The 26,757-nt window shown below is 47.9% G+C and overlaps 1 protein-coding gene across 2 annotated transcripts in view; it reads right to left on the minus strand.

The window, feature by feature from the left end:
* Positions 1-7,610: 7,610 nt before the first annotated feature.
* The window catches only part of LOC102067221 (fer-1-like protein 4), a 58,008-nt gene continuing 38,861 nt past the window's right edge, over positions 7,611-26,757 (minus strand). For both annotated transcript variants that reach the window (XM_074553878.1, XM_074553880.1), the window contains 21 exons: positions 26,251-26,385; positions 24,959-25,132; positions 24,596-24,712; positions 24,128-24,289; positions 23,642-23,801; positions 22,757-22,860; positions 22,231-22,362; positions 21,581-21,629; positions 20,292-20,398; positions 19,807-19,938; positions 18,983-19,093; positions 18,422-18,549; positions 17,792-17,962; positions 16,861-17,015; positions 14,778-14,956; positions 13,730-13,815; positions 12,687-12,785; positions 12,180-12,421; positions 10,028-10,305; positions 9,170-9,270; positions 7,611-7,960 (listed from right to left, as the gene is read on the minus strand). In XM_074553878.1, coding sequence (XP_074409979.1) covers positions 7,780-7,960; positions 9,170-9,270; positions 10,028-10,305; positions 12,180-12,421; positions 12,687-12,785; positions 13,730-13,815; positions 14,778-14,956; positions 16,861-17,015; positions 17,792-17,962; positions 18,422-18,549; positions 18,983-19,093; positions 19,807-19,938; positions 20,292-20,398; positions 21,581-21,629; positions 22,231-22,362; positions 22,757-22,860; positions 23,642-23,801; positions 24,128-24,289; positions 24,596-24,712; positions 24,959-25,132; positions 26,251-26,385 — 3,003 coding nt within the window. In that variant the 3' untranslated portion in view covers positions 7,611-7,779. The remainder of the gene's footprint in view (positions 7,961-9,169; positions 9,271-10,027; positions 10,306-12,179; positions 12,422-12,686; positions 12,786-13,729; positions 13,816-14,777; positions 14,957-16,860; positions 17,016-17,791; positions 17,963-18,421; positions 18,550-18,982; positions 19,094-19,806; positions 19,939-20,291; positions 20,399-21,580; positions 21,630-22,230; positions 22,363-22,756; positions 22,861-23,641; positions 23,802-24,127; positions 24,290-24,595; positions 24,713-24,958; positions 25,133-26,250; positions 26,386-26,757) is intronic.

Here is a 26,757-nt window from a genome sequence, read left to right on the forward strand (position 1 = left end):
GTGTGTCCCAAAACAAAGGTGCACCTTCCCAGGCGCTTGGTCCCACCAGGCAGGGACAGCAGGCCACCCTAGCCAGCAAAGAGTGGGTATGGGTGACACAAGGCCTGTGTGTCCCAGCATGCAGGGCTTCGGAAAGCAGGGTCAGCCAGCCACCTCCTTCACAGGGTTTGTGTTGGCAGATTTCAACAGCATGGACAGGGACTGGGGCATGCTAGGGTTCTCAGAAGATAGGGAGAGAGCAAGTCCCTTTAGGTCACCCACCTCAGCACCCAGTCATGAGCATCATTTAGCATCCCATGACTGGACTCTTTCAGCTGCCCAGAGTTTCCCACCACTGCACAAGTCCTGAAGTGAGAAGGGTCCCACGCATCAACTGTCAGGGCCCAGAAGACATTGAAGAGCTGCTGAATTACGGCCTGGAGATGGATATCACTTGGGACCCTGCAGGGTCTAGGGGAGCAAGCACAGTGACATGCTGCATTAGCACCTCCAACAGTAGCCCAAAGGAAGACAGAGCCCCATTTCTCCTAGCAGAGACCTGGGAAAGGGCAGCAAAAACAGATGGGATGTTAGGAAAAGGGTGTAAAACAGCCCAGGGGGCAGGGTATGAAGAGGAGTCTTGGCCCTGCCCCACTGTGAACAGATTCAGGGAGCCTGGGAAGACCAACAAGCTCCTGCCCATTGCCTCACTTATCAGCCACCACTGAACTACATCTGAGGAGAGCTCGTGGTGTGCACCTGTCAGCAGAGGCCCTATGGCTGCCTTGTAGTGGGTGTTGAACCATGCAGAGCTGTTGGTAGGGGTGGTGCAGTGAGCAGTAGGGGTGTGGAGGAGGGAGGGAACCCAACAGCAGCAATGCCATCTGTGAGGACTCAGAAACAATGCCACAGGACAAGCAGCCCAGGGCACAGGGCCAGCACCACCTTTGTGTACCTCTGTAACAGCAGCCCATGAGCCACCTGCAGTGATGTGTCACAAACACCAGTGGCACCACAGTACGCCTTCTTACCCACCCTCTCTGCCCAGCTTCCTAGGATATCCCTTGGATGCTCATCCACTCTGAGGGAACTGAAATAGCCCAATATTAATTTCCTTTTCTAAGTGTTCAATGATGTTATTGCTGTGTTCTGCTGTTGCCACTGCCACCATTTACTTCAGGCCAGACAGGGTTGGCTGGAAGCGTGTGCCGTACAAGAAACTTCTCTCTGCATGCAACACATGTAGGGTCTGTAAACTGACCTGTGAACTAGCAGCAAAGCATCATCACCCTGGCCATGAGTCAAACATCAGCTTCCCCATCCTAAGTGGTGTACATTCACCTACCAAGTCCACAATGCTAGCAGTGAGCCCTCTTCCCCATGCCTGAAGAGAGGGTGGGGCAGAAGAGCCCCACAACCTCTCTGCCCTGCTGAGCCCATGCAGGCACCATTCAGCTCCCACCCTAGCAGTCCTGGGGTTCTGCAATTTCAAGGGCATTAAATCATTGCCAGGAAGAACATCTGTTCTCTATCAAAAAGCTCTCATGTAACCTAAGGTCAGAGGGAAAAGGGTTTTCCATTTTTCAGGGAATCCATTAAGTGCTCAGTGACACAGGACTTGGCTTCTGTGGCCCAAGGCAAGAGCAAAGAGCAGAGCTTCATAGCAGCCTTCATCCCAGGGTCAGAAGAGAACACAGCTGGTTTGTGGAGGTATCCCCTCTCTACTAGAAAATCCCTCATGTTCTCACAGTGCCTGCCTCAGTTGCTATGTGTCAGCACTAGCTCCATTTCTCCATAGAAAACATTTTCTGCAGCTCCTGGAGAACAGAGCCCTAATGGACATCCCTGCTCACCATGGTGGCTGACTCAGATCTGTGCTCAGATTTGACCCCCAGAACACGTCCCAGACAGCAAAACTGCTGTCCATGGGGTCCAGTCAACAGAGATGGGAGACAGAACAGAGTGGGAGAATCTGTGGATGTGACAGCCTGGTCAGAGAGTGAGAAAACTAGATAAGTGTGACCATGTTCGCAGGGGTTCTTGGATGAGGGAAGAGACAAGGATCTGACTCCATGTTTCAGAAGGCTTGATTTAGTTTTTTTATTACATTATATTACATTAAAATATATTACATTAAAACTATACTAAAAGAAGAGAAGGTTTCATCAGAAGGCTAGCTAAAAATAGAATAGCAAAGAATGGTAACAAAAGCTTCTGTCTCAGAGAGAGAGTCCAAGCCAGCTGACTGTGATTGGCCATTAACTAGAAACAACTCTATGAGACCAATCACAGATGCACCTGTTGCATTCCACAGCAGCAGATAACCAATGTTTACATTTTGTTCCTGAGGCCTCTCAGCTTCTCAGGAAGAAAAATCCTAAGGAAAGGATTTTTAATAAACGTTGTCTGCGACAAATAAGTTTTCCCAGAATTGGCTTGTGAGACTTTAGGGAGTTAGAGATAAACAATGATAACTTCTTATTGTAAACAACTGGCAGGTGTTGTTCTCCTACTCTCGGTTTTCCTGTTTTTTCCAAAGATTGTTTATAAGAAAGGCATTTTGTTAATTAGCCAATCAGGTGAAATGTATTGATAATTGACCAATCTGGTCTATCTGTATTGGAACAGTGTATAAAAAGAGAGAATTTGAAGTAAAGCGAGATGCTGTGCAAACCAGCCTTCTGATGTCATTTCTTACATAACAGCAACAAGAATCTGCATGATCCTAGGTGGCTGAAGCCTGCTGTTCCTTCTAATAGCCTGTCCCTTCTAAAAGCCCAGAAACCATCACCCCATATTAAAGGGGGAAGCACAAACAAGCCATTGCCACTGCAACTGGAAACCCAGATGTTGGTTCTCCCAGGCATGAAGATGCCATGAAATGCCAGCTCTTCTCCCCACAGGATGGCTACCAGAGACCCCACACTTTCCCTGCTGGCCTATAGTTCCTATAACTTAATCTTTTGTACTCTTGCAAGCACCCACTCCACTGAGCACAAACGGGCGAAGATGATGCTACTGGACTCAGTAGCCTCTCCAGTGCTTTTTGCAAGTGCAGCAACTGTGAAGAGGCAGTGTTGTACCACGCTGTGGGGGAGAACTGTGGGTGATACAGTAAGGTCAGAACTGCTGTCCTTTCTTCGTTAGTGCCTGCCACTCTGGCATTCTGGCACAGCCTCTCCATGCAGCCCAGTCAGGTTCCCAAGGCCAAATCAGGAATTTATTGATTAAGAAATTCCTCTGGGTGGGAAAATCTGCCTGGAGTGAAGCTGCTCTCCAGCAATGCAGAGCTCTCAACAGCCTTGTACATCCAGCACCTGACCAGGACTTGCACACCTGGATGTAATTTTGGCTCAGAGGGGACAAAGCACTGTGAAATGTGCTCAGCAATTAGAAAAGTACTGCCAGTGAAAAAGCAGTGCAAGCTGAACAGTGATTATTTTATCCAAGGGGAGGTCAACACTTTGCTTTGCAAGGAAGTTTGGCACAAAGATGAAGGATCTAGAAACTCAAACTAGAACAGCACTGGAAAACGCAAAGGGTCTGTATTTACTGGTTGCAGGCTCAAAGGGCCTCTGCACCACTACTGGGGGGCTGGGCAGGGACTGTGCCCTGGGCTGTCATGAAGCACATTTTCTGGATCACAGAGAGAATAAAACATGGGTGGGAGGAATTAGGGACAGCACAGCCTCTGTGGTGCTGGCTCCACTTGTTTGCTTTCCCAAGCTCCAGTGTGCTCAATCCTTACCACACTTACAAAGACCGTGAACCCTGCAGAGCAGCAGTTGATTCTGGAGGAATCAAAGGAGAGAACTTCTTCATCAGACACAAACCAAAACTAATTCCACTGACCTGATCCCAGAGCCCCTGGCAACGGTGTGAAGAACAAAAATGAGAGACTGGGAGGTTTCATGTGCAGAGGAGGTGCTGAGGTAGCAGGTCATCTCTGGGCAGTTTGAGAGAGGGATCCAGAAGATGCCTCCTTCTGCTCAAGCATCCTTAAGGAGGCAGCTGATTCTTTGCACTAAGCCCCAGGCATGTGCAGGTGCACCATTTGGGGTCTCAGTTTCCCAGGGCAGGGTCTGTGCATGGAGCCAGCAGTGCTGGTCACCATAATCTCAAGATCAAGCAAGGTGTCCCTAAGGAAAGGGCTCTGCCTTTGCAGTGTCCTCAGGAAGAAAGATGTCTCCTGCAGCCCAGAGAAGCCGGGCCACTGTAGACACTGCACTCTTCTCCGTATCCAAAATTTCACTCTGTGACCTGCTAAAAACCTGGAATTATAAACAATACAGGGATAGCATTCTCAGCAATTAGCAGGGAGATGTCAATGCCAAGGAATCACAGCACTGCTGAAAAGAGAAACTGCTAGGGCCAACACCAATTCAGGTCAAAACTAAAGGGGATAAATACTGGCAGATGTGGGAGCTGAGTTGATCCTCGCCTCTGGCCACCTACCAAACTACTCCTCTGAGGAAGAAGGGGTGATACATCCCAAGCATGGCCAGAACATGGATCTGGCTCCTGGAGGAACCAGTGTGGGCCGGACTGTTCCACTGTGCTCAGTCAGATATGCAGATGGGGTCCATGACTTTCAGGCACAACAACAATCAGGCTGGTCATCTAACACCTTTCATCACATGTGGACAACAGCAACATCCACTGTCAGACAACACAGTGCAGTCTGGTCCTCCACCATGGTAAGATGCGAGCAACAAACACACCATCAGTCTGGGAACTGGAAAGGGCAGGGACTGTGGACAGGGTGGAGAGCAGCAGCAGGGGAAGAGGACATGGCCAGGAAGCAGAAGGACATAGCATGGAGGTTTGAATGAGAAGTATGTTACCAGAAGGTGGGAGATATGCAGCTCCAAGGTGCTCCAAGAGCTGCCAGCATTAGGATGCAGCTGCTGTGCATCATGTGCTTGGCACCCTTTAATGCAGCCATGCTTCCCAAACTGCTGAGATCTGCTGGGATGAGGCTGGTTCCTCAATGCACCCAGAGGATCCAGCTGTCCAGATATCCATCCTGAACACCCTGGGGCTGCTCCTGGCAGCATTCACACATTTGTCAAAGATGTGTGCTGTGGAAGACCCTGCCTCAGCCCTCAGTCTGCCACCTTGCCTGGGCGTGGGAGAGCTGTCCTCTCTTCAACCCATAGTGTGGGACCAGTACTAGGCACAGGTTTCCTGTACAAACATCTCTCCCCTTGCTCTTGTCCTCAGCCGACAGGTGCCTGTCACCTGGTGTTATGGGTTCGGGAAGATTCCCATGCACAAAAAGCTCACAACACAGTTAGAATAGCAAAGCAAGTCAATTTTATTTGTTGTGTTAGCAATAAATACATACTGACCCCTGGATGTTGGAGAAGCCGCCAAGCAGGAGAAGGAGATAGAGCATGGCTCCTGAGCGGGAGAGGCAGTAGGGCAGCACACCTTCAGGATGTCCCCTGGATCAACATGGTGTATCATGTTGTCCTCTCTCTCCACCCCGCGACCACACCCTGTATCTCCTCCTCAGGAATGGCCAGTTTCAACATCATCTCACATGGGGTCAATGCATGAGATGAGATCACAACAGCCCATGATCACACTTCCATGCCAACAACAGTTTTGTTGTATTGTTTCCCTTTCACAAGATAATTCCCACCAGGTGACCAATACATGGCTGCATTTCTGAAGGTTAGTCCTACCAACTAACAATAAGTTCTTCTTCTACATTATTTTGTCGGCATGCATAATTGCTGACCAAATATGTCAGGCCTTAGACCCATCTGCAGTCTCTGACACCCCTGGCCACCATAACCTGTCACGTGCCTTTAGGCTGCATCCCTGTAGCATTCCACCCCTGCTCTTCTTTTCCATGCTGTTGTCAGTAGCCTTGCAGTGGTCCACGCAGCTGATGAAAGCAGAGGTGGTGGGTGACCTGAAGTCCTCCTGCACCGGCTGCACACTGAGATCAGGGCAGCCATGGTGCTGACCAGGAAGGGGAATTGCTGGTATGAATCATGGTCACATTTGGGCTTGGAGGGTCTGGGGCAGAGGCCTGAGGTCACTCTGCTGCCAGCAGCAAAGGCAGGACAGAACCTCTTGGCTCGCAAACTCAAACCCTGAACAGACACCGCCTCACCCTCCTTTCACTTTGTACACACGGACACACACCTGCAGATCCCAGGCACACAGCAGCAATTATAAAACGAAGTACTTTCAGGAAGCCTGCGTGTCTTGGCTTTATGCCCAGAAAAGTTTGCTGTAACTTTAAGGTGAGTCAGTGGGCGGGGTGTGGGAGCCTTGGGAGCCGAGGGCTTTGTTCAAAGCCTCACTCCGGAGTGTTGCTGGGTGCCAGGCAGATTAGGTGGTACTTTGTTGTTTAGCTAGCTTGAGTTTTTTGTTAGCTTAAGCAACAAGTTTCCTTTTCCCCCTTTCCCTGGCCTGGCGAGACTGCGGCAGGAATCCTCCAGCGGCTTTTCGGTATTTTATCCTGAACTGTTCTCCTTCGTTTTGGTCCGAGATCCGACAGTCGACAGGAGACCGTCGGCCAGGAGCTGCGGGAGCCGTGGGAGCCACTGCGCCGGCCCAGATCTCGGGGAAAGCAGAACCAACAAGAAAAAAGACACCAAAATCCACCCGGTTTATCTGCTACGAGAAGGAGACCAATGCCAGCGTTTCAACAGGTGGTGTGGTGGGAAATGTGGTTGAGCATGGCTGAAAGAGCCAAGAGGGCTCTCTGGAGGTGTGCACTGGATGTGCTGGAGCGCACTGAGTTTGTTTGCATGGAAGAATCGTTGCTGGGGCTCGCTGGGCACTACCAGAGAGGACCAGGCATTATTTATGAAGGCAACATCCCACTAAATAAATAGGCCCTGCAGAAAAACAGGGAGCGATGCAGCACTGTCACAGCCCAGGGCTTTGCTGTAGCCCCAAGCAGGTGTTGCATGACCTGAGCCCTTTGCAGCCTGTTTCACCCCCACCTTGCAGGCCAAAGGTCCCCTGGAGGGAGAGAGGCCTCCCTCTTTGCCATTCTGGGGTCCTCACTCCATGGCTGAACTCTAGACTCACTGGGGGAACACCATGTCTGCCACACATTGACTTCTGGGTTCATGTCCAGCCAGAGTCCTCACCTGCTTCACATCTACCTACCTGGCTCTGCCCAGACAGTTTTCTCCACAAAGCGTACTCTGTTCCTGCCCCATTCAAATGGCCATGACGCAAGCACCTTTGCTATAAAACTGAATAGTCAGATAAATTCTGTGGAAAAGTTGTGGTCCCACTAAGCATCACCTGCACTACTCAGAAGGAATCTATCCTCTCAAAACCCTGGTTGAAATACCTCCACTGGGATCAGATCATGGCAGGGCTTGTCTGTGCAGATAACAGGAAACCTGGTGCACCACAAACCATGCCAAGAACAATTTATGAATTTATTTTCTCATTTAGTTTACGTCAGCCCAACACCAAACACAGATGCACACTCATGACCCCATGTTGTCCCAGTGTAGTCCTTGCTGCTTTACTACTCAGGAGGAAGGGCAAAGGGGCAGTAGTGAGGACTGCTGAACCAGGATCAGCCTGTACCACACAAATAAACAGGTTGTCCCTCAGCTCCAGAAAGCAGCTAAAAAACGCAAGCATCGGAGAGAGTAGCTAAGGAGTTTTTATTCACAAGGAAAACAAAGCTCACTTCTGCAGGTCTCTGTCTCTCTAGGCTGTCTCTGCACCTGCAGATTTTCATCAAGCTTTCTGATCTTATCTTGACTCCTGCCACAATCACCCATCCTTGGATAGTTCTCTGCTGAAGAGCATTTATCCATTAATGATCTTCTCGCTGATGTATCCAGGCATGGTGTAGACCAAAAGAACCAGGAAGATTGTCAGAACAGTGACAACGAACAGCACAATTATGTATCTCTTGTACCGCTTCCAGATAAAAAATGCAAAGGTCTTCATGGGATTCACAAACCAGTTGAAAGTTGTTTTGGGCCGACTAGAACAGGAAGAGAAGAATATATAAGCATATGCTCAATCCACAGAACATCTCGTTGGCCCTTCTGCTTTGGTGTCCTGCTACCCTCATGAATCACTAGCTCTTCCTGCTGCTTCCAGGCAGGATCAGCCCAGGGGCTACAGTAAACACACTGCCTGTGGAAATACTGGATACAAAAGGATGGGACTCTTTGGAACAGTGCCCCAGTGTCCCCAGAGCTGTACTTCACCTTTGTACATAAGGGATCCCTTTGTTATGAACAAAAATTCAGTTGATTTTTTTCTGTGAGAAAAAAGTTACCACTACTGCTGGGCTGCTGCCTGTATTATGGTAATTATGGGTCGTTGTTGTTAATGGTTGTTTTTGTATCGGTAAAAGCCCTGGCTGGGGCGAGGTAACAGCCCTTCTCCAAGACAGTAACGGGTGGGGACCTTCCCGGACAGTGAGGAGAAGAGACCTGGGGGGGGGGGGGGGGGGGAATTATGCAAAGTGACTCCAGGACCAGCATGCTGTGGGGCACTATGGCTCCAAACGTACTGGGAAAACCCCAAAAACAACGAGCCAAATAAGAGTTGAGAGATTGGAGTGATGTCTGGACGTGAGGAGCCGAGTGCTGAGTCTGCAGAGATGTGGAACACCTTCGGAGTCCCTGTCGCCCTGAATATGGGAGTCGTCCCCAGCACCGAGACTGAGGGAGATGGGCGCCGGGGAAAGTAACATCGGATGGGATCACCACGCCCTAAAGGCTCCCACGAGGACCTGATCCCCAGCTCTACCCCTAGTGGACAAAGCTGTGCTTATCCTCCACCTCTGAGACGCCCTGGGAGAGACGACGGGAGACTGCAGCCCCGCCAAGCTGCCCAATCCTGAGCTGGTCACTTTTTAATAAAGGCATTAAAAGGAGAGCAAGTCTCCTGCCCTGTTTATGTCACCTTCACATAGACAGATCTGACCATTATACAAGCAATGTTATGGCCTTGAGTATCATCCTTAGACCAATCCTGGGTCACGTGCTGCAGCCTCAAGTCCTGTGGACTCACTTGAACTCTGGGAAACTCTGGCAGTCCTAGTCCTGCAGACCCCAATGCCCAGGACATCACAGATTGCTCTTGGCTTCCAGACAAGCCAATACTCCTGGTTTCCATACAAACAGCTGCTCAGAATGTGACACTGTCTGTTCAACCTAAAGGTGATAATACATATACTCACTTGGGCTTCTCCAGGGGTTCAGGCCCTTTTCGGCCCAAGCCAACAGGACTTTTGTCAGCCTCCTCCACAGTCAGCAGCTGGAACTCTGCTTCCACCTTACCCTGGAGGGACAATATGTCTGAGCCACAGTTGAATGTGTTGCTTCACAAACCAGCCCGATTACCACGCATCCTGCCACAACTAGGTATTTTTCTCCCAGTTCCACTTACAGATGGCTCAGAGCTTTTTTCTCCGTTGGCTAGAGTCTTACTTCACAGCCAGTGGAAACTGTGGCCTGGTAAGAAACTGTTTTGCAGACAAGGAACTGTATTTTAATGAACTCCTCAACTACCTGATTTGTCTCTACCCTCCCACAGTGGCACTGAGCAAAATTCACCCTTGGAGACACACAGTGGTTCAGCAGCAGAGGTACCAGGAGCAAGTCTGCCCCTGGTCAGTCGGCACCTGCTTGTCTTGGGTAGGCAGAGACCCCAGGACAAGCTTCTGCTGCTGTCCTGACTGGCTGACGGGGAGCCATATGCCTCTTGCTTTGGAGTAGGAGTGAGTGAGGAGAACATGGTCTGAGGTGTTTTAGTGGGAATACTAAATTTCTAAACCAATACAGCTCCCCTCATGGAGTTGAGCTCTATGGAAAGCTCAGAGGAATACACGAAGTCAGACACCTCTGCATGCCACAGCACCTGGTTTCTCAGTGGTAGACAAAGTGCTGGATCAGCAGCAGATGGAAGAAGTCTTCAGGATCCTGCAAAAGCTGGGTCACTGCTTCCCTTGTAGATTGTGTGTGTGTAGGACAGGCTGCCATATCAAGGCAGAGGAAAAACACTGGCTGTGCTCACCGTTTCCAGCTCCCCACCTTACCGTCAGGAAATACTTGTTCCCACTGGGGTCTGTGAATTCCAAGTCCTCTGGTCTGACTGAGCTGCTCCACTTCGTTTTCTTCTTCTTCTTGTACTCTCTTTCCTGTCTCTCGTCATCTTCTTGATCTCTGAGTTTGATGAAGGGCCACCAGCCCCTCATGCGCTTATATCGGAAAATGGAGAATCGAGGTGTTGCATTCTCCTTGGCCATTTTGATGGTGCAATGCTCAGAGCTCTTGGCTGCCCACACCATGTCATGCAACTTCAACTCGATGGAGCCTGCAGGCACAGGGAAGAGGAGACCATATGGTAAAACCTTGAGGTTAGCCCCACACAACATTTGGCTGTCTCTGCCATGCTCCCAACTGCCACAAGCAGGTTCCAGCTGCTGCAATTATCTAGCAGCACCCTGCACATTACAGATAAAGAACCTGAAATTATGCATAAGAAATTACTAGCTTAGGAGTTAGAGACTGGGAGGCAGAAGCCCTAGGTCTCATCTCATTTTTGATAAGGGCTGTTTGGTGTGTTCATATGGTGAGTTATTTTCACCCTTTTATTATGTCCCACCCTGCTCTCCTCACATGTCTAAGATGATCTTCCTCTCTAATTCCTGGAAATGTCAATTAAACTTATAAAATGATAACAATTTAAAATTATAAGTGCTTTAAGAGTTTCAAGTTTATCATAGATCTGCAACAGCCTCAGTTTATCTCCCTGTTTGGTCTTGTGCCTCTGTCCTGCTCAGAATGAGTTCCTGTCCCACTCTGGCACTGAGCCCTTGCAACAAAACAATCTTACCACATCCTGGTCTGTACTAGTAAAAGCAGACAAGGGATGTGAGTGTTCCCTGCTCATTTCCAAGTGAGACGGCATCTGGATACTGTGCCCAGTTTTGGACCCCTAATACAAGAAAGGTGTCAACTAAATAGTTTTTATTGGCTGAGATAGTCAAGTATGTAGTAGGTGCCACAGCAAGAGGGGTGAGAGACACATATATGTTCAGTTCAGAGAAGAGAGGTCAAGAGGGTGATCTTACTGCATCCCTCACAGCCTAGAGGAAGCTACAGAGCAGATGGAGCTAGATTCCTCTCAGAAATGGATAATGAAAGCACCTAAGGCAACAGACACAAAATGCTGGAATTAAAAAAAACCTGAGAATTGTGAAAAAGGTGCAGCCAGGGAAAGGGCTCCAGAAGCATGCTAGCAATCCATCCTTGGAGATAATCAAAACCCACCCAGAAAATGTCCTAAGCAACCTGACCTACAGCTGGGGCAGGAGATTGCAGTAAACCCTGTAGAAGCCTCTTACTGTGTAGAAGGTCCTGAGATTATACATGCCAGAAATCATTGGAATTGTAAATTCTTTCTTCAGTGCCTCAATTCTTCATGGTTGAACCACTGGAAGTGCCTCTAGCAGTAAAGCCTCTTAAATACACTATGAAAGGTGAAGTATAAGGAGAGTTCAAACATGCCCAGGAGATAGTTGGGGAAAGGCGCTGCTTTTTAGTAGGGAGGTTAACATTTGAAGAAGGGAGGAACAACTGAACAGAGTGCTATAATCTTGGGGATGACAGCAGAAGTGGGAGACAATCAGCAGTACTTGCTAGCATAATATGTGGGGAATCACCACTAGCTCTGTTTTGGCACTGGGCCTTGCTGCATGCCCGGCTCAGGAGGTTTTATTACTGGGAAGTTTCAGGGGCATCCAGGGAGCTCTGAGGTCCCAGCAACTCAAGTGACAATAGTCTCACAAAGGTTGTCTAATCTTACACTGGTTGTCCCTGTTCCCACAACATAAGGTCCTGGGAAAAGTGTTCTTAAGCCCTGACTTTGAGATCTGCATATCTAAGAGCACAGAAAACAAGCACGTTTATTGGAAAGGTTGTGAGGAAGCAGAACCTGGGAGTCCTGTGATGTGACAAGCCCTGGGCCCTGGGACAAGCATATAAGCACTGCATGTCTGTGTAGGGGAGGTGCCTATCTCCAGGCTTTGTCTGTAGCTCAGGTGTGAAAAACCAGCCCAGATGACTGCTGAGCTAAAGAGTTTGATCTGATGGTCCTAGGGTCCCTTCTCAGAGAGCTGAACCCCAGGGAAATGCTCCAGCAAGGTAAGGGACAGGTCACCCCACTTCCAGCAGGTAACACCATACCTAGAAAGTCATTAGCTGAAATCCTGTCATAATCCCAGACCTGGAGGACCAGAACAGCTGGTTCCCGAAACTCTGATTCCTCCATGGAGAAGACAGAGTCCTTTTTCTTGTAGGTGATCTCCTTCTCAGTTGGGAGATAATTGAAGCGGAAGATGAACCTCCAGTTGAAATTGCCTTCCCCAGTCAAGGAGTTAAAGTGAACATCTGTCTCCTGCTTGTCATGGTCAAGACCTTTTATCCAGCTGCAGGAGAAACTCAGTTATCCTCTGCCCTTGTCAGCCAGCCTGAGAGGCAGAGCAGGAGGATGGAAGCACTGAACACCACGGAGTAGCAGGAAAGGGTCAAACCAGAGCAACACCTGGACAACATCTCTGGGGCTAGAGCAGCCCATGAAGAGAACTGGAGTAGGCATCTCACACCAGAGGTTCAGAGGAGGCAAGTGAGCATGTGGGCCAGGGCAGGGAGCAGGGCAGCCAAGCTCTGGCCTCCTAATCATTCCCACCAGACCTTTTCACATAGATGTCGCTGGAAGGCTCTCCTGTTACTGGGTTGACATCATCAAGGATCACATTATCCGTGTTCCAGATAATCACACGTAGCTCATAGCTGTGGGAAGGACACAGAGGTGAGATTCATGTCCTTGTCCCTGGTGCATAGGAGGGCAGATCAAGCCCTGAGCACAATGCCAGAGCCACAGGACTTGAAAATTCCCAGCAGTGTGGTTCCTCCCGCCAAGCACAACTCTGCAATCTCACTGCCAGGCATAAAACCCTTTCTGGACACTACAACCCTACAAGACAAATACCCACAGTCAATACGGGTAGCTTTTGCAAACCAAATCCCTGTTGCATGGGAAATCCACCCTGCTCTGCTAAGCCATAGGAGTACAGAAAAGCTTAGGCAAGAAGGGATCTCTGCAGTCTCTGCTCCAAGCTCTTGCTCTAGCTTCATAGTAGGTCAATTGTGCAGGACCTTGTCTGCATCAGTTTTTAATATCACCAAGGATGGACATCCCAGCATATCTGAGTCAATCTGTCCCTATTCCAGGGTAGCTTCACTCTCACTGGGAAAACATTTTCCCTATAGTCAGCTAGAGTTTCCCTTGCTGAAATTTATGTTTATTATCTCTTGTCCTTTCAGGTGAACGTCAGAGAATAACCTGGATCCTCCATCTGAAAAGTACCATTAGATCCTTGAAAGCAGCAGATTTCGTCCTTCAACTCCATTTCTCCAGACTCCTAAGGACATCTGTCCACTAGCCAGAACAGAGTTTGATGAGTAGCTCTGGCCTGGGTTTCTATTACCTTTATGTCCAGCCATAGAGACATTGACCTGCCCTTCCCCAAACCTTTGTGTAGCTGAAGCTTTTAGGGCCCAATATGATACCCTCGAGAGAGCATCCTGTGGTCAGAATTGGAGGAAAGAGGTCTACATGCCACACTAGCACTGACCCTCAGCCAGTGCCCTGTGGCACATCCCACCAGCCATGGCAAGGGACATTGACCCTCCTTGCAGCCCACCAGCCCCAGGCCTACCCCCACAGGTGCTACCTGACAGGCAGTCGTGGTTTGATGTTGACGGGCGGTGGTGCAGGGACATCATTTGGAAACATGTCGATCCACATGTGCAAGGAGCCCTGACGAGAGAAGAGAGCAAAGACACTTCAAGAGACAGACCACTCGCCAGCTCTTCAAGAAGCAAAGGCTTGATCCTGCAAGGAAAGTTCTCATCAGAAAGCCCCTGCTTGGTTCTCTCCATTCCCAGCACTTGAGAGTGACATGAGATTCAATTTTACACAGGGAAAAAAATTAAGGCTATGAAAGATTGCTTATTTCTGCTCCAAGAAAAACCACTTGACCTACACTGAATCCATTTCAGAGGTAAACATGTCCCTCTGTCTTAATAAGGAGCATATGGTAATGCAATGCTTAAGCAAAACCAACAAAACTAAGTGATAGATCTGACTCATGCATTTCCAATGCCAAAGAAAGCCAGCATGACTGCCAGACTCTGCTTTGTCCAAACCTCCAGTACCCAAGAGAACAGGAGATTTCAGTGCAGGACATTAAAATGGTGAGTTCAGATGGCTGCATTGCACAAAACTAAGGATGGAGAAGCCAAGGGCAGATAACAAAGTTATTGCAAAACAGCAGTGATAAGGGACAATGCAGAGGAGGCAGGTATAGGCAAGGGTACCATCAGCCATGGGGGTGCATGGTGGCAAGGCTCAAAAGCAGAGCACATCTATTGCCACCCACACAGTATCCTCATCAGAGCCAGTGCTAAATGACCTGTGGAGACAGGAAGAACTCTGGGTCACCAACACTGTGAACACATCAATGGACAGAATTTCCTTGAGAAAAAGGTATTCAGAAGCATCATGAGAGGTCAGAGGGTAGGTGTAAGCAAAGGACAACCATGGCCAATGTCCTCACTTCGTAGCTGGACCAGCCATCCACAGACATAACTCCAGTCACCCACCTAGGAAGGGGACAATATGTAAGATTCACAGGCGACTGGACAGCTGACTAGAAACCAGTTGTCCAGAAGGCCCTTCCCTGAAACCATGTTGAGGTTTAGCACGGAAACACATCTCACCTGCACAAGCCCGGGGTTCTCCGGGTTGTACAAAGACCGGATTTCCACATGCTCTGGTACTAGCTTGTACCCATATCCCGGCATCTCTTCCCAGTGCTGCAGGACATACAGAGCCTTATGTTCAACATCCAGTGACAAGTTCTCATCTGCCACTCCTCTCTTGTTCCTTACAGAAGCCTCTGCAGCAGGACACAGCCAGGGAGAAAATTAGGGCTTCTGGTCAGCAAGAGTCATGTCAGGACATCAGTCACTAGCACAAGCAACAGGAGATGATGGACTGGGCAAAAAAACATCTCTCCAGAAAAACAAATGGGGAGAAGCAGGAGGACAAAGATGAAGGGAGTGAGTTCGGTATGATGCAGTGATGACAGAAATGGCAAGCAGGAAAAAAACAAGCTAAGAGAAATGCAATGGAAAGGGCAAAAACTAATTTACTCTGGCCCTGGGAAAAAGATCCAAGGAACATTGAGGAGGACGTGATCCTCTGGGGCAGTTTAAGTCCCCACATCTCTGTGGTAGTGCCAACAGATCCATGGATGATTTTTTGCCAGAGAAGTGCTACTGGAAAGCATTACATGCCAGTCTGAAGACATGCAGCTGTGCTCTCCATTAATGAACACAATTAGTAGTTGACTCCTTTGGCACAGCAAAGCCAAATGGCACTTCAAGACCAAATCTTGCTGGTGGGAGATAAACCAGACCCAACAGATGAGGGCGTAATGACCCCCTCACTCCTGGGTTTATGGAGCACCACTGCCCCTTGGATAGCAGTCTGAGACCTAAACCATTTCAAGCAGTGTTCATGTACAGCAGAGGTTCACAGGACACCAGTTGCAGCTGTGTTGGAACAAGAACCAGCTGTCAGGGAACACCAGGAGAGCACCTTGTTTCTCCCTCCCCAGCTATCCAGTGACCTGAAAAAAAGGAGGAGTGGCTTCTGGAGGCTCCTTGCCCTCTCCTGAGTAGGATTTCTTTTCCATTCTTTGCATAAGTCATAGGAACCACCAGAAAACTGAGGAACAGTTTCAGTGAAACAAGGAGAAAGTTAAGTTGTCCATACATGTATGTGTCCTCACTCTAAGCAGGTAAGGCCAGGGATCATCCTTCCTACAGGCTACATAGCATTGCCTTGCAGTACTCAGCCATCCACATGTGGGCCACATCTGCTCTAGTCTTTCATCAAGGTTGGACTCAATTGCACAGGTGTTGGCAGCAGCAGGTCTAGCCTTTGGTGAGGGAAGATCTCCATCACTGCTGGTAGACACTGTGAAAGGTTGGTGTGTTCTTGGACATCTGTGGCCCTGGCCCTGGTCCCTCCCTTGTAATGCCAGGTAGAGGGAAAGAAAACAGCAAATGAGAAGCAGAAGCTGCCCACAAGGTGGAGATCAACAGTAGAGAGAGGCAATGTGGAATCACTCAAGGCGCCTGAAGCCACTGGAAGCACAGAGCATTCCTGGACAAAGCCAGCTAGAAACAGGGAAGAAGACTGAAAAAGTACTCCCTTTCCCCTCCCTCCAACCCCAAAACACGCCCAAAACAAAACAAAATAACACCTACAAACAAACAAAAAAACATTAAAGAAAAAACAAACAAAAAATATCACCACAAAAAAACCCAACCAACCAAAAAAAAAAAATATCCACAACCCAAAAAACTGCAAAACACACATAACCCCAAAGAGGACTTCATTATCTTGCTGATAGTGATCATAAGCAGATTAAGGTACAGCTTTGTGATAGTGCCAGCCACCAGAATAAGTTGGCATACAGCAAACCTCCATGACCAGCACTGCTGTGAAAGTAGCTTTACTTTGTTCCACCCACTGACGCGGAAGCCACTTAGTTATCTAATGGCCTGGATCACATCTTCTCCCAGTGCAACAATGTCCACTGAAACGAGGGCACTGGACCAAGGATGCACCTCACAGTAACCCAAAAACCTGGGCCATGCAGGGCACCTAGGGGGAAGCCAGCCTGGACACCTCAGGGAAGAGAGGATTGTGGGCTCGCAGACCACCCAGCAGCACGTGCATTGCTGAGCACAGGCAGCTGCTTAAGGGACCAGTGTAACAAGCCCTATGTACCTTCAGGAAAAGCCTCTGGAGGGACCTTGAATATTTTATTGTCCACTTTGATCTCCTCCCATCTGTACTCTGCAGCAGGGACTGAATTTTTCTTGCATAAACTATCCAAGATTTGTGTGGGTTTAAAAGCATCTCGCCACATGTTGTAGCCATTTCTGCATGGAAAAAGAAAACATCAGGAAATTGTTTAACTTAAGTTTCCTTGCTAGGCTGTGAAACAACCTTCCTTCCCAAAGCACAGGCTATATCACTAGAACCCTGCTCAGATTTTCACTGGGCTTAAAGAGGTTACAAAAAGTCTTAATGAATGAAAAGCTAAACAAATTCTTTCCTGACAGAAAAAAAGCTGGACTTGCACCCCACAGAACTATTAGCTTCTGAGCAGCAGAAGCAATGCTAGGAGCAGGAGCAATTCTAGATGCAGTTCCTATCTGAGAAAGAACTTTTAGTTGTGCTGGGTACTCAGCTCCATTCCCACAGCTAATTTTTCAATAGCAGGGTAGGAGAAGAGAAATTTGCAGAAATTTGGCTCTCCATATGGATTTGGAGAATCCATATGGAGGGAGGCCAAAGAAAATCAGATGCCCTGAGTGTTGCTGCTTACAAAATGCTGCCAGAGAAACTGCTGTACTTTCTGAAAGAGGTCGGAGTCAAGCAAGCACTTTTCTCACAGAACACCAATGTGTAAGGAATCTAAAAGGTTTTTTTGCTATTTTATGCAAGGTATATTAGATTGCAGTAAGAATTAGAGTTATCACAGGAAGATGGTAGGGGTCTAAAGAGGTAGAGTTATCCATGTAACTTGTAGGGAATCTGCAAATGAGCACCTGCAAATGAATATTCTGTCTCACACAACAGGAGGAGCTCTATTACGCACATGTGGCAGGTGAGAAGAATGTCTATGGCCCTCATGTGTCACATTGGTACCTACAAGTCATACTGTGTAGCCACTCCACAGTTGGCCCTGTGCTTGCTGTAGAATCGATTCTCCAAGTCAATCTTGGTCTCCCCAATCAGATCATCAGATCCAACCAAATCATGATCAAATATTGCCACAGTGAGTTCTGATTCCATGGGAAAGGAGACTGTCAGCTCCACAACTCTGGACAGAATCAAACAGGGAAAGCACAATTAGCAGAGGATGGAAATTAAACACATGCTCTGCTTTGATAATCCTATATATTTAAGAACTGTATTTGACAACTTAAAGGCCTCTGATAAACTTTGATTCTCTCTAAATTCAGTATGTGACATTTTCAGTGTGCATGCTCAAACAAAGGAATTCCTTTTCCAGGAGTGTATGGCTCGGATAGAGGGTCTGGAGTTAGGGAATGCTTGGCTTCCAATTTTAAATCAAATCCTTGGGTGTACTCGCCTCCTAACCCAAAGCATGATGGCTCCTGAGTTAGCTGGAGGCAAAGAGACATGCCCAAGGGCTTTGTGTAAAAGCACAAGATTCTCCATCAGAAAGGAACAGAAGACCTTACATGCTGAACCACATTTCAAGCCCCAGATTTGCACTGTTCTTATTAAACCCACTAGATGAAACCTTCTTGCATACTCTCCAAACACAGGATTGAGCTGCTTTGGAATGTATTGCTCCTTAGTGTCCTTCTGCTGCTTCCCCACAGTCACCACCACATAGGGGTCTGCTTTGCCATTGGGGTCTGCTGGAGAGAGATTTGTGGCCTGGAATATATAAGAGATACTGCTATACACAGCTGTGGAGGGCAGCCTGAACAAGGAACACTGCACCGGCCTGAAACCACCCAAGCCCGCTTGGTCAGGTCCCTCCAGCAACCACCCCAGCAGTGAAACAGGCACTTGATCCCACACAAATCCTCACTCTACAAGCCATTAATATCTTCAGCTGTGGACCCACCTACTTGCTCATGATCTCAAGGCAGATGTGAGGAGCCAAGAAATACCCATCCTCAAGCTACAAAGCATGGAAGACTCTCCATGGACAGGAGGTAGGTGCCTTCCACTGGCAGAGGCTTCAAGTCAGCATCACATTTTTCACAAGCGCCACTGCTCACATTTACTGAGCAGAGAAAGGCAGAAGGTCCACAGGGAGGGGAGAGACCGCCAAGCATTACTGTCACCTCCCCCAGAGGCTTACCTTAACAATGTAAACTCTTACAAGAACCTTGATGGGTCTATTCCTTGGAATGCCCTGGGAGACCTTGGGCTCTGTAACAGTTTCCTCACTGGGGTAGACATAGAAGGAGCCCTGCAGAAAACACTTTTCCAGGAACAGTTGGATATACATGGGAATATCTCAGAAAGGATTGGAGCCACCAGCTTCGCCTGCTAACTAGAAAATCAGAGCCATTTCCCCCATGCAGACCATAGACACCCTATGGCCATGGGGACAGTGTTTTCCAAAGGTCAAATCATGTCCACATGGCCCAGGCAATCCCTGCTTGCAATTTAGGCTGCAGGCTGTCATGCCTCTGCCAATATCAGATATGAGCATCTCTAGGCACTTTGGATTGCCAAAGACAGAGGTCACCAAACGTTTTCTAGCGACAGCTACAACTTCTGTAGTTGATATTTTGGAGTCTTCAAGAGCTCCTGGATGGGAGGATGACACCTCTTTTAAATAAGTTTTCCTAACCTTAAAACCAGTGAAGCTTACTTATATAGTACTTATATGCATATTGAATAGACCCAGAGGCTGCAACCAGAGTGAGTCCTTTATGCTTCGTACTTTCTCCTTGTAGCAATTTAAAAAATCTAAATTGGATGGATTTATAAGATAAAAACAGTAGGACCAAAGTACAATTGCTTTAACAGGCACTAACAATACCCTGGCTGTGCTGCAGCCCAAACTGCACACCCATGCACTCTGCAAGGTTTTACTGGTGTTGGCTTGCCCTGAAATACAGATTATAAGGATCTTCTTCCACAAGCAGCACAAATGTCATCCAAATGAAACAGTACCTTGTACTTCCCCACATAGTGTTCATCCTCATTTCCATCTTCATCTTCATTTGCTTTGCCACGATGAAGGGGGAAAATACACAACCAGTCTTCAAAATTACCAAACTCATGTTCCAGCTCAGAGTTGTAGATCTGAAATAAGTAGAAAGTTATTGTGAGCCTTTTCTTGCCATCTCAAAGGGAAGGAGAGTCAGAAAGACCATCCTTTCTCTGTTTCAATCATTTCACTTAGTCCTACCTTACTTCTGTATTACTCAGGGCAGGATGTTAATGATTTTCCTGCATGTCCCTAGGGCCAGCCTTAGATGTGGATGCACATCTCAGATTGGCTCCAAGGTGTTACTAGCTGTATCAAAGGCAAGCAACGGTGTGGCCTCAGCACACACTGCAGGTCCTCCTCCCAGCATAATTTCCACTGCAGGAAGGTGAGGAAGACATGGGCAAAGGGCCAGGGCTGAAAGTGACTAGGTCACCCCAATTATCACCTGAAGGGTGGCAATGAGCTTCCTCTTCGGTTGAGCAGGTTCAGTTTCAATCACTGCCTCATCCTCTGCTTCCATGTCAATGAAAGATGCATTTAAATTCCCTCCATCTAGAAATGATGGTAAGAGATTAGGAAACACTCTGATTTCGCCCATCATATCAAGTGTCTCTACATGAAGTCACCGCAGCCACAGTTTCTGCTTTCACCCAGGGCTTTGGCCTCTGTCACAGCAACTGGAGCTATTGCTATTTGTAACAGGTGTCTTTCCAGCATTTCCAGTTTCCCAGCACAGCATGGCTGGATGGGTGGCGGGACAAAAATTAGCACAGACCTACCTGCCTATTTGTCTGCACGGCCACCATTTAGACAGGAATTGGGCAGAAACCAAATGAAGGAAGGTGGTTGGGCCACCTTACAGGTGCTGTCAGGGAAGGCACAGAGGAGAGTCCACCCTCCTCTTTGGATGAGAGCTTATTTGCTGGCCTGTTGGTTTGGGTGGCTAACTGAAGCATCACTGCCACTTTTGGCACAGCCAGCTGAAAGAGACCATGTCTAGACCTTTCTCAGGGGTACCACCAAACCAAGGACAGAGTGGATGTGTGCTTGTCTCATTTCCCAAGGCTCCAGATCCCTCAAGCGCTAATGGGATGCAGGTACCCTCAAAGTCTCTCCTTAAATTGTGATGATTTGCATCATTTTTATACTTTGCACTTTCCCAGGCCAGAACCATATGAGTCACTGCTTACACCTCTGCAAACCTGAACCTACAGCTGTAACCCTATTCTCAGATCATAAAAAGATTGTTATTGTTGTCCATTGCCTCTGGTATCTACCGTTACCTGATTCATCTGCACCCCATGTGAGTACCCCATAAGCACAGTGTGATTCCCAGATCCTGGACAGTTTTTCCTGTCCATCATCCTCTCTCCATCCTACCACTGCTTCCTGGTCTCACCTAGACAATCCCATGATCCCTGCAGATGATTTTTCTTCATTTTTCTCACACAGGAAAACACTTGCTTTAACACCATTTTACAAGACTCCACTATTTTCCAGGACTTTTCTGACTTTTCCAAATTTTTTTCAGGAAAGTTTGGTGTTTTTTCAACTTGAAATAGCCTGATAGCCCTTTTCAATGTCTTCGGCCTCTCTGCTCACTTTTATGTCGTTGTTGCTGAATGTTGCAAGGGTATCTGCACAGACACTATTCTCACAAGTCCAGTACCCTCTGGGATGGTATAAAATCTTGGTCCTCCCCATTAAAGAGTGAGGTATTGCTAGAGAGCTCACCTGCATCATTCAGGTCATCATTCTCAGCATCTTCCTCATCACTGCATGCCTGAAACACACACAGTCACTTTAGATCTCTGACAGAAAAAGCTTCACCTTCCAAGCACACAACACTGACATTTTCCTGCCAGCAGAGTAAGTAAGACATGGCTGAAATCATTCTGCAATAACATTATTGCAGGATGGCATTCAACGAGTGTCTTAATGACTTTTTTCTTCTCCCCAGATCCTCCTTCTAGCTTCTTTTGATTGGAATTTAAGTTAACAGTGCAAGGAAGGAAATTTGGAGCAGACCTGCTCCCATAACACATACTAGTACATAACCAGGACAGAGTAAGCAGTATGAAAGTCCCTGTTAAAGTCAGCAACCTCAGATTTTCAGAAGTCCTGTGACAGAAGCTGCCTCATTCTCACACCAGTTGAGCACCAAGCCTCAGGGATGTTTCAATACCCACCTCCTAGTGAAATCAGCCCACCTGGTAGATGCTTGATACCTGGCTACCTTAAATATGCTTGATACACTAAAGTTCACATCTTCCTGCAGATCCATGCCAGCAGAGCTCCTGTGACACTCAATATGGTTGAAAAGATCTTCATCAGACCAGTGCAGCCTATTTTCCCTTCTGCTGGCAGCTGTCACAAAATATTACCTGGTTATACAGTTCTTTCAGGGACGCATAGTACTTGGACCACCAATCCAGTTCTTCCAGTTCTGGTTTTTCCTCTTCATATTCATCTTCCTTCTTTACAAGCTTATTGATAGGAATTTTCTTCAAAGGAGCCTTGAGAGAAAAGATAACAGGGTTCAGAGGGAAGAGATGACCATCCAGGACACTCATGCACCCTCCTCCAGTGCCCTGGGAGCCTCTGGCAAAGTCTCAGCATTCAGGCACAGCACAGGAGGTGCAAAGCTGCCCGTGGCTCCAGCTTTGTTCTTTGCTACAAAAGAAGCCATTCTCAAGGCATAGGGCAGACCTCTTTAATGTCCCTGTGCCAGAGACCCAGCACATTATACTGCCAATGAGCAGGCAGGAGAGAGGAGAATTTCAGTCCAGAAAAAGACCTGGTGGATGAAACCTAATACTGAATTTCTGAACTTTTGTTGTTGTTGTTGTTTGTAATCTACAGTTTGGCTTTACAAACTTCAAAATTTGTTGGACCCAACATATGACTCACCTTCACGAAACTAGGGGGGTGAGTGCTGGAACCCGGGTCACCAGCTGCCAGTCCAATGTTTACCACAGTCTGAGATGGAAGACGGTGAGATGAGACATTGCAAGCTGAAATGAAAATAAAAAACTTAATGTTTCCATGCATTTATTTCTGCCCACTACTTCTTACTTTCAGCCATAGGAAAATCCTCCCTGTTAAAACACTAATCTGATTGATTTCAGAGCTTTTTAAATCAGACCCTGAAAAAATACTGCTGGAAATCCAACTACAGTACTGAGATTAACCACCATCATCAATATGCTTCTTGCTGACTCCCAGGAATTCATAATTATGAGATATACCTTCCCTACTCAGAAATAGCCACAGATGGATCAATCTTTGGCTTCTTCTTCATGCTTCCAGATCAGGAGTGCTGGCTATTGCTATCACAGAGCTATTTAGCTAAGCTATTACCCCATGAACAGACTTTGACCTGACAACATGAGAGAACTGAAAACTTTTCAATCCTTGGTCCTAGTGGACCAGCTCCCTAAAGATGAAGGTCTTATTGAGCAAATTCTTCCCTGTGAGGGTGGTGAGGCCCTGGCACAGGTTCCCCAGAGAAGCTGTGGCTACCCCATTCCTGGAAATGTTCGAGGCCAGGTTGGACAGGGCTTGAGCAATCTGGTCTAGTGGAAAGTGTCCGTAATCATGGCAGAAGGTGGAACAAAATGATCTTTAAGCTCCCTTCCAACCCAAACTATTCTGTGATTCTATGACCTTGTGATTGCAGGGAGAGGATTCTGCTGCAAGAAATCATTTTTCTAAGAGCAAGTGGAAGAGCCAGGGATCTTTGCCACTGGCAAAACCTGCCTGTCGTCCCTGTGAGAACCTCTCCAAGTAGCTTACCCTTGGGCACATCCTCTGGTTCCTCCTCCAACTCTCTGGGAGAGAATTTCATCACATCGGACACAACATGGCTACCTACAAGTACAGTGCGCCCAAACGCACGCTTTTCCACCACAAAGATGCTGAGGGGAGGGTGCAGGTACACCTGCTCTGGGAGCTCCTGCAAAAGAATTATGCATGGGGTTCACAGGAGTAAAGGTGATCAATCTGTGTTGAGCTGTCAAACTATGGCAGCCCTATCACATAAGGAGAAGCTTGCTGGCACCTTGCAGCTATGCCCAAAAATCAAAGCCTTGCAGTGACAGGCCATGGCTAAGACAGTTCTTGGTGAGCTATTTCACAAAGGTTTTGTTCTGCAGCTGAACCATGTGGTCATGGGAGAGCAAAATCCTGGAAGCAGTTTCCCTCCGTGTTGTCCCATGCAGTGAGATGATGCAGAGTAGCTATGGTGTACCCTGCCATGGTGGAATTCACCTTCCCACTCACCACATCCATGTATTTGACCAGCTCAGTGAAGTTGGGGTTCTCTTTGTAGGATGCAATAACCTCTGACTCCACCTTCTTGCCAGCACATTCAATGATCACCTGAGGCTCATCCACCTCAAACAAGTTCACTCTCTTCAGGTCCCTCAGGCCCCAGAAGAGGATCTGAAGCACAACATGAAGCTGCTGTCTGAGACATGCCAGCCATGGCACTGCCCATGCTACCACCCCCCACCCACAGGACACAGTCCCCAGAAGAGGCACAAGCCTGCTCTCCCAGCTCAGCTGTCCAGCAGCTTCGCCTGTTGAACTACTCAGATGGTTTCCCCCTCAGGTCAAGCACTTCCATTTCTGGCATCTGCTCAGGCCTCACAGGCACATTAGACCATCAAACTGGACTCTCTCACCAAGCCCTGCCCTCCACCCATTGGCAGCTTAAGGGGAAAGCCAGTGCAGCAGAAGGAGGCACACCTCTATGCGAAACTCCTTCAGTACTGGGCGGATGCCCTCAGGGATGATGAACCGTCCCGCACGAGGGTCTTCCAGGTAGTCTGGCTCCTTGGGCTCCACATCCTCAGGCACTGATGGCTGAACAGGTAAAACCAGGACACAGCAGGTGATGAAAATCACTTCTATTCCATGCCATGACAAGCCCACTCTCTTCCACCTTCTAGTTCTGGGCTCACAGGCTGTCCTTGCAGCCTCCTCTCATTGGAAAGCCAGATATGGCCTCCAACTTGGAATTCTGGTGGGGCCCCATGCAACCAGCTCCTCACCCACACAGCTCTCCTCAGAGAGCTCACAACCATGTGCAGCTTTCTACAAGCCTGTTACCTCCAAATAGCCACTGTAATCCAGCTCAATCAGCTCAAAAGTGGCAATGAGCTCTCCCGCTGCTTTGCTGCCTCTGTAGAAGTCAAAGAACTGCAGGGCAGGTTTGGTGTATGGCTCATCAACCAGCTTCACCTGTGGGACAGCAAAGGCCTGCCCAAGGAACACAGGGGAGCCCTGCAGGAAAGAGGGGAGTGGCTCAAATCATCCCTGTGGTATCTCACCACCTCAAAGACCACCACTAATTCCAGCCAATCTGGGGCAATACAAAATTACTCTTCCACCCATGTTATCCTCTGCTTTGATTTTCTCTGCTCCATCCAGAGCTAGGAACAGATAAAGGCATGTTTATAGCAGCTCCACTTAACTCCCGGTTCATCTCCATGCAGAACTCAGCAAACAGCCTGGCACCATGTACCAGAGGACATGAAAGCTAGATCAGGTTTTTCAGAGTCTCTTCCAGACAGGGTTTGAATATCTCCAAGGATGGATACACTACAAGCTCTCTGAGCGACAAGCCCAGCATGCATTCTACCTCTGTGTAAAAATTTCTTTCTTATATCAAGATGGATTTTCTTCCTTGCCAGTTTGTGTTCATTGCTTGCCATTGGGCCCCTTGATACCTTCCATGAGAAATCTGAACTGAGCTTTTCCATCCTTTCCCACCAGGTAGCTGCAGACAGCAAAAAGACACTGGCTTTCTCTCAACCTCTGTCTGTAGGCTGAATATACTCAGCTCTTCTCCTCTGTCCTGTGCTCCATCTTGGTGGCCTCCTCTGGACTCATCTCAATATGACAGGGTTTGTCTTGTACTGGAACCACAGGAAAGCTGCTGAGTTACAGCTGGAGAACCTGGTGCAAGTTATGTCATTAGCCTTAGGATAGCAAAGAGGCTCTAGGAGACAGTGTGACTTTAAAGCATTATAAAGAGAGAAAAGGAAGGACTGAGGAGGGATGATTGATGACATGTGAGGACACAGGGAAGGAATAGCCCTAAAAGCAATATCAGTTCCCCCATGATATGAGCCCTCTGCAATGTGAGCCTGCCAAGGAAGCAGGCATAATGTTTCTTCAAATATAAGAGATCCTGGATCCAACAAGAACTCATCAGCCCCTGATGAGTTTAGAGTATCTCTGAGTCAGAAAATCTCAGCCACAGTCCCCACAACTCACTATTATCAGTGGACCAGCACCAAGCTGTTATGGAAACCAAGCAGAGAAGTCACAGTACTCAGAAATCCTTTGCCTTCCCTTTTCCAGAAACAACATAAGGAGGGCAGCGTGGCCATACTTACAAATTTATTGTGGCTGAAAAGGTTGATTATAATGATGGGGGTCTCTGTTTTCAACTCTTCTTTCTTCCCATCAATAATGAGCTGGTCAAACAAAAGTAGCTCATTCCACATAGGGCTCAGTGTCTCCTCCAGCATCTGCAGATGGAGACAGAAGGCCCAAGTGTTCTAAAGTCAGTGGAAATAAACCACATGTAGAAAAGAGAGGAACTCCAGGCTGATTCCCTCTCTCACACAGCCACATGCAGCTGGTGGTTGGCAGGAGGGATGTGGTAAAAGTGTGGGATCAGCACTCAAGGTCAACTAGCACATGCCAATCAACCTTTGAGACCATGCTCAATGACTGTCAGATATTCTCTGAACATAATTACATTGCTCAGAGCATAGATACCCAAGTCCTTGGAGATACAAAAGTCCCAGGAGGACTTCCATAGCACTGACCTTAAACATGTCAGTGCGGGCATGGTCATTTTTCTCTCCCCAAGTTCCCGAGATGACAGAGGCAAAAGT

Source organism: Zonotrichia albicollis, chromosome 17, assembly GCF_047830755.1.
Source record: "Zonotrichia albicollis isolate bZonAlb1 chromosome 17, bZonAlb1.hap1, whole genome shotgun sequence".
NCBI classification, from domain to species: Eukaryota; Metazoa; Chordata; class Aves; order Passeriformes; family Passerellidae; genus Zonotrichia; species Zonotrichia albicollis.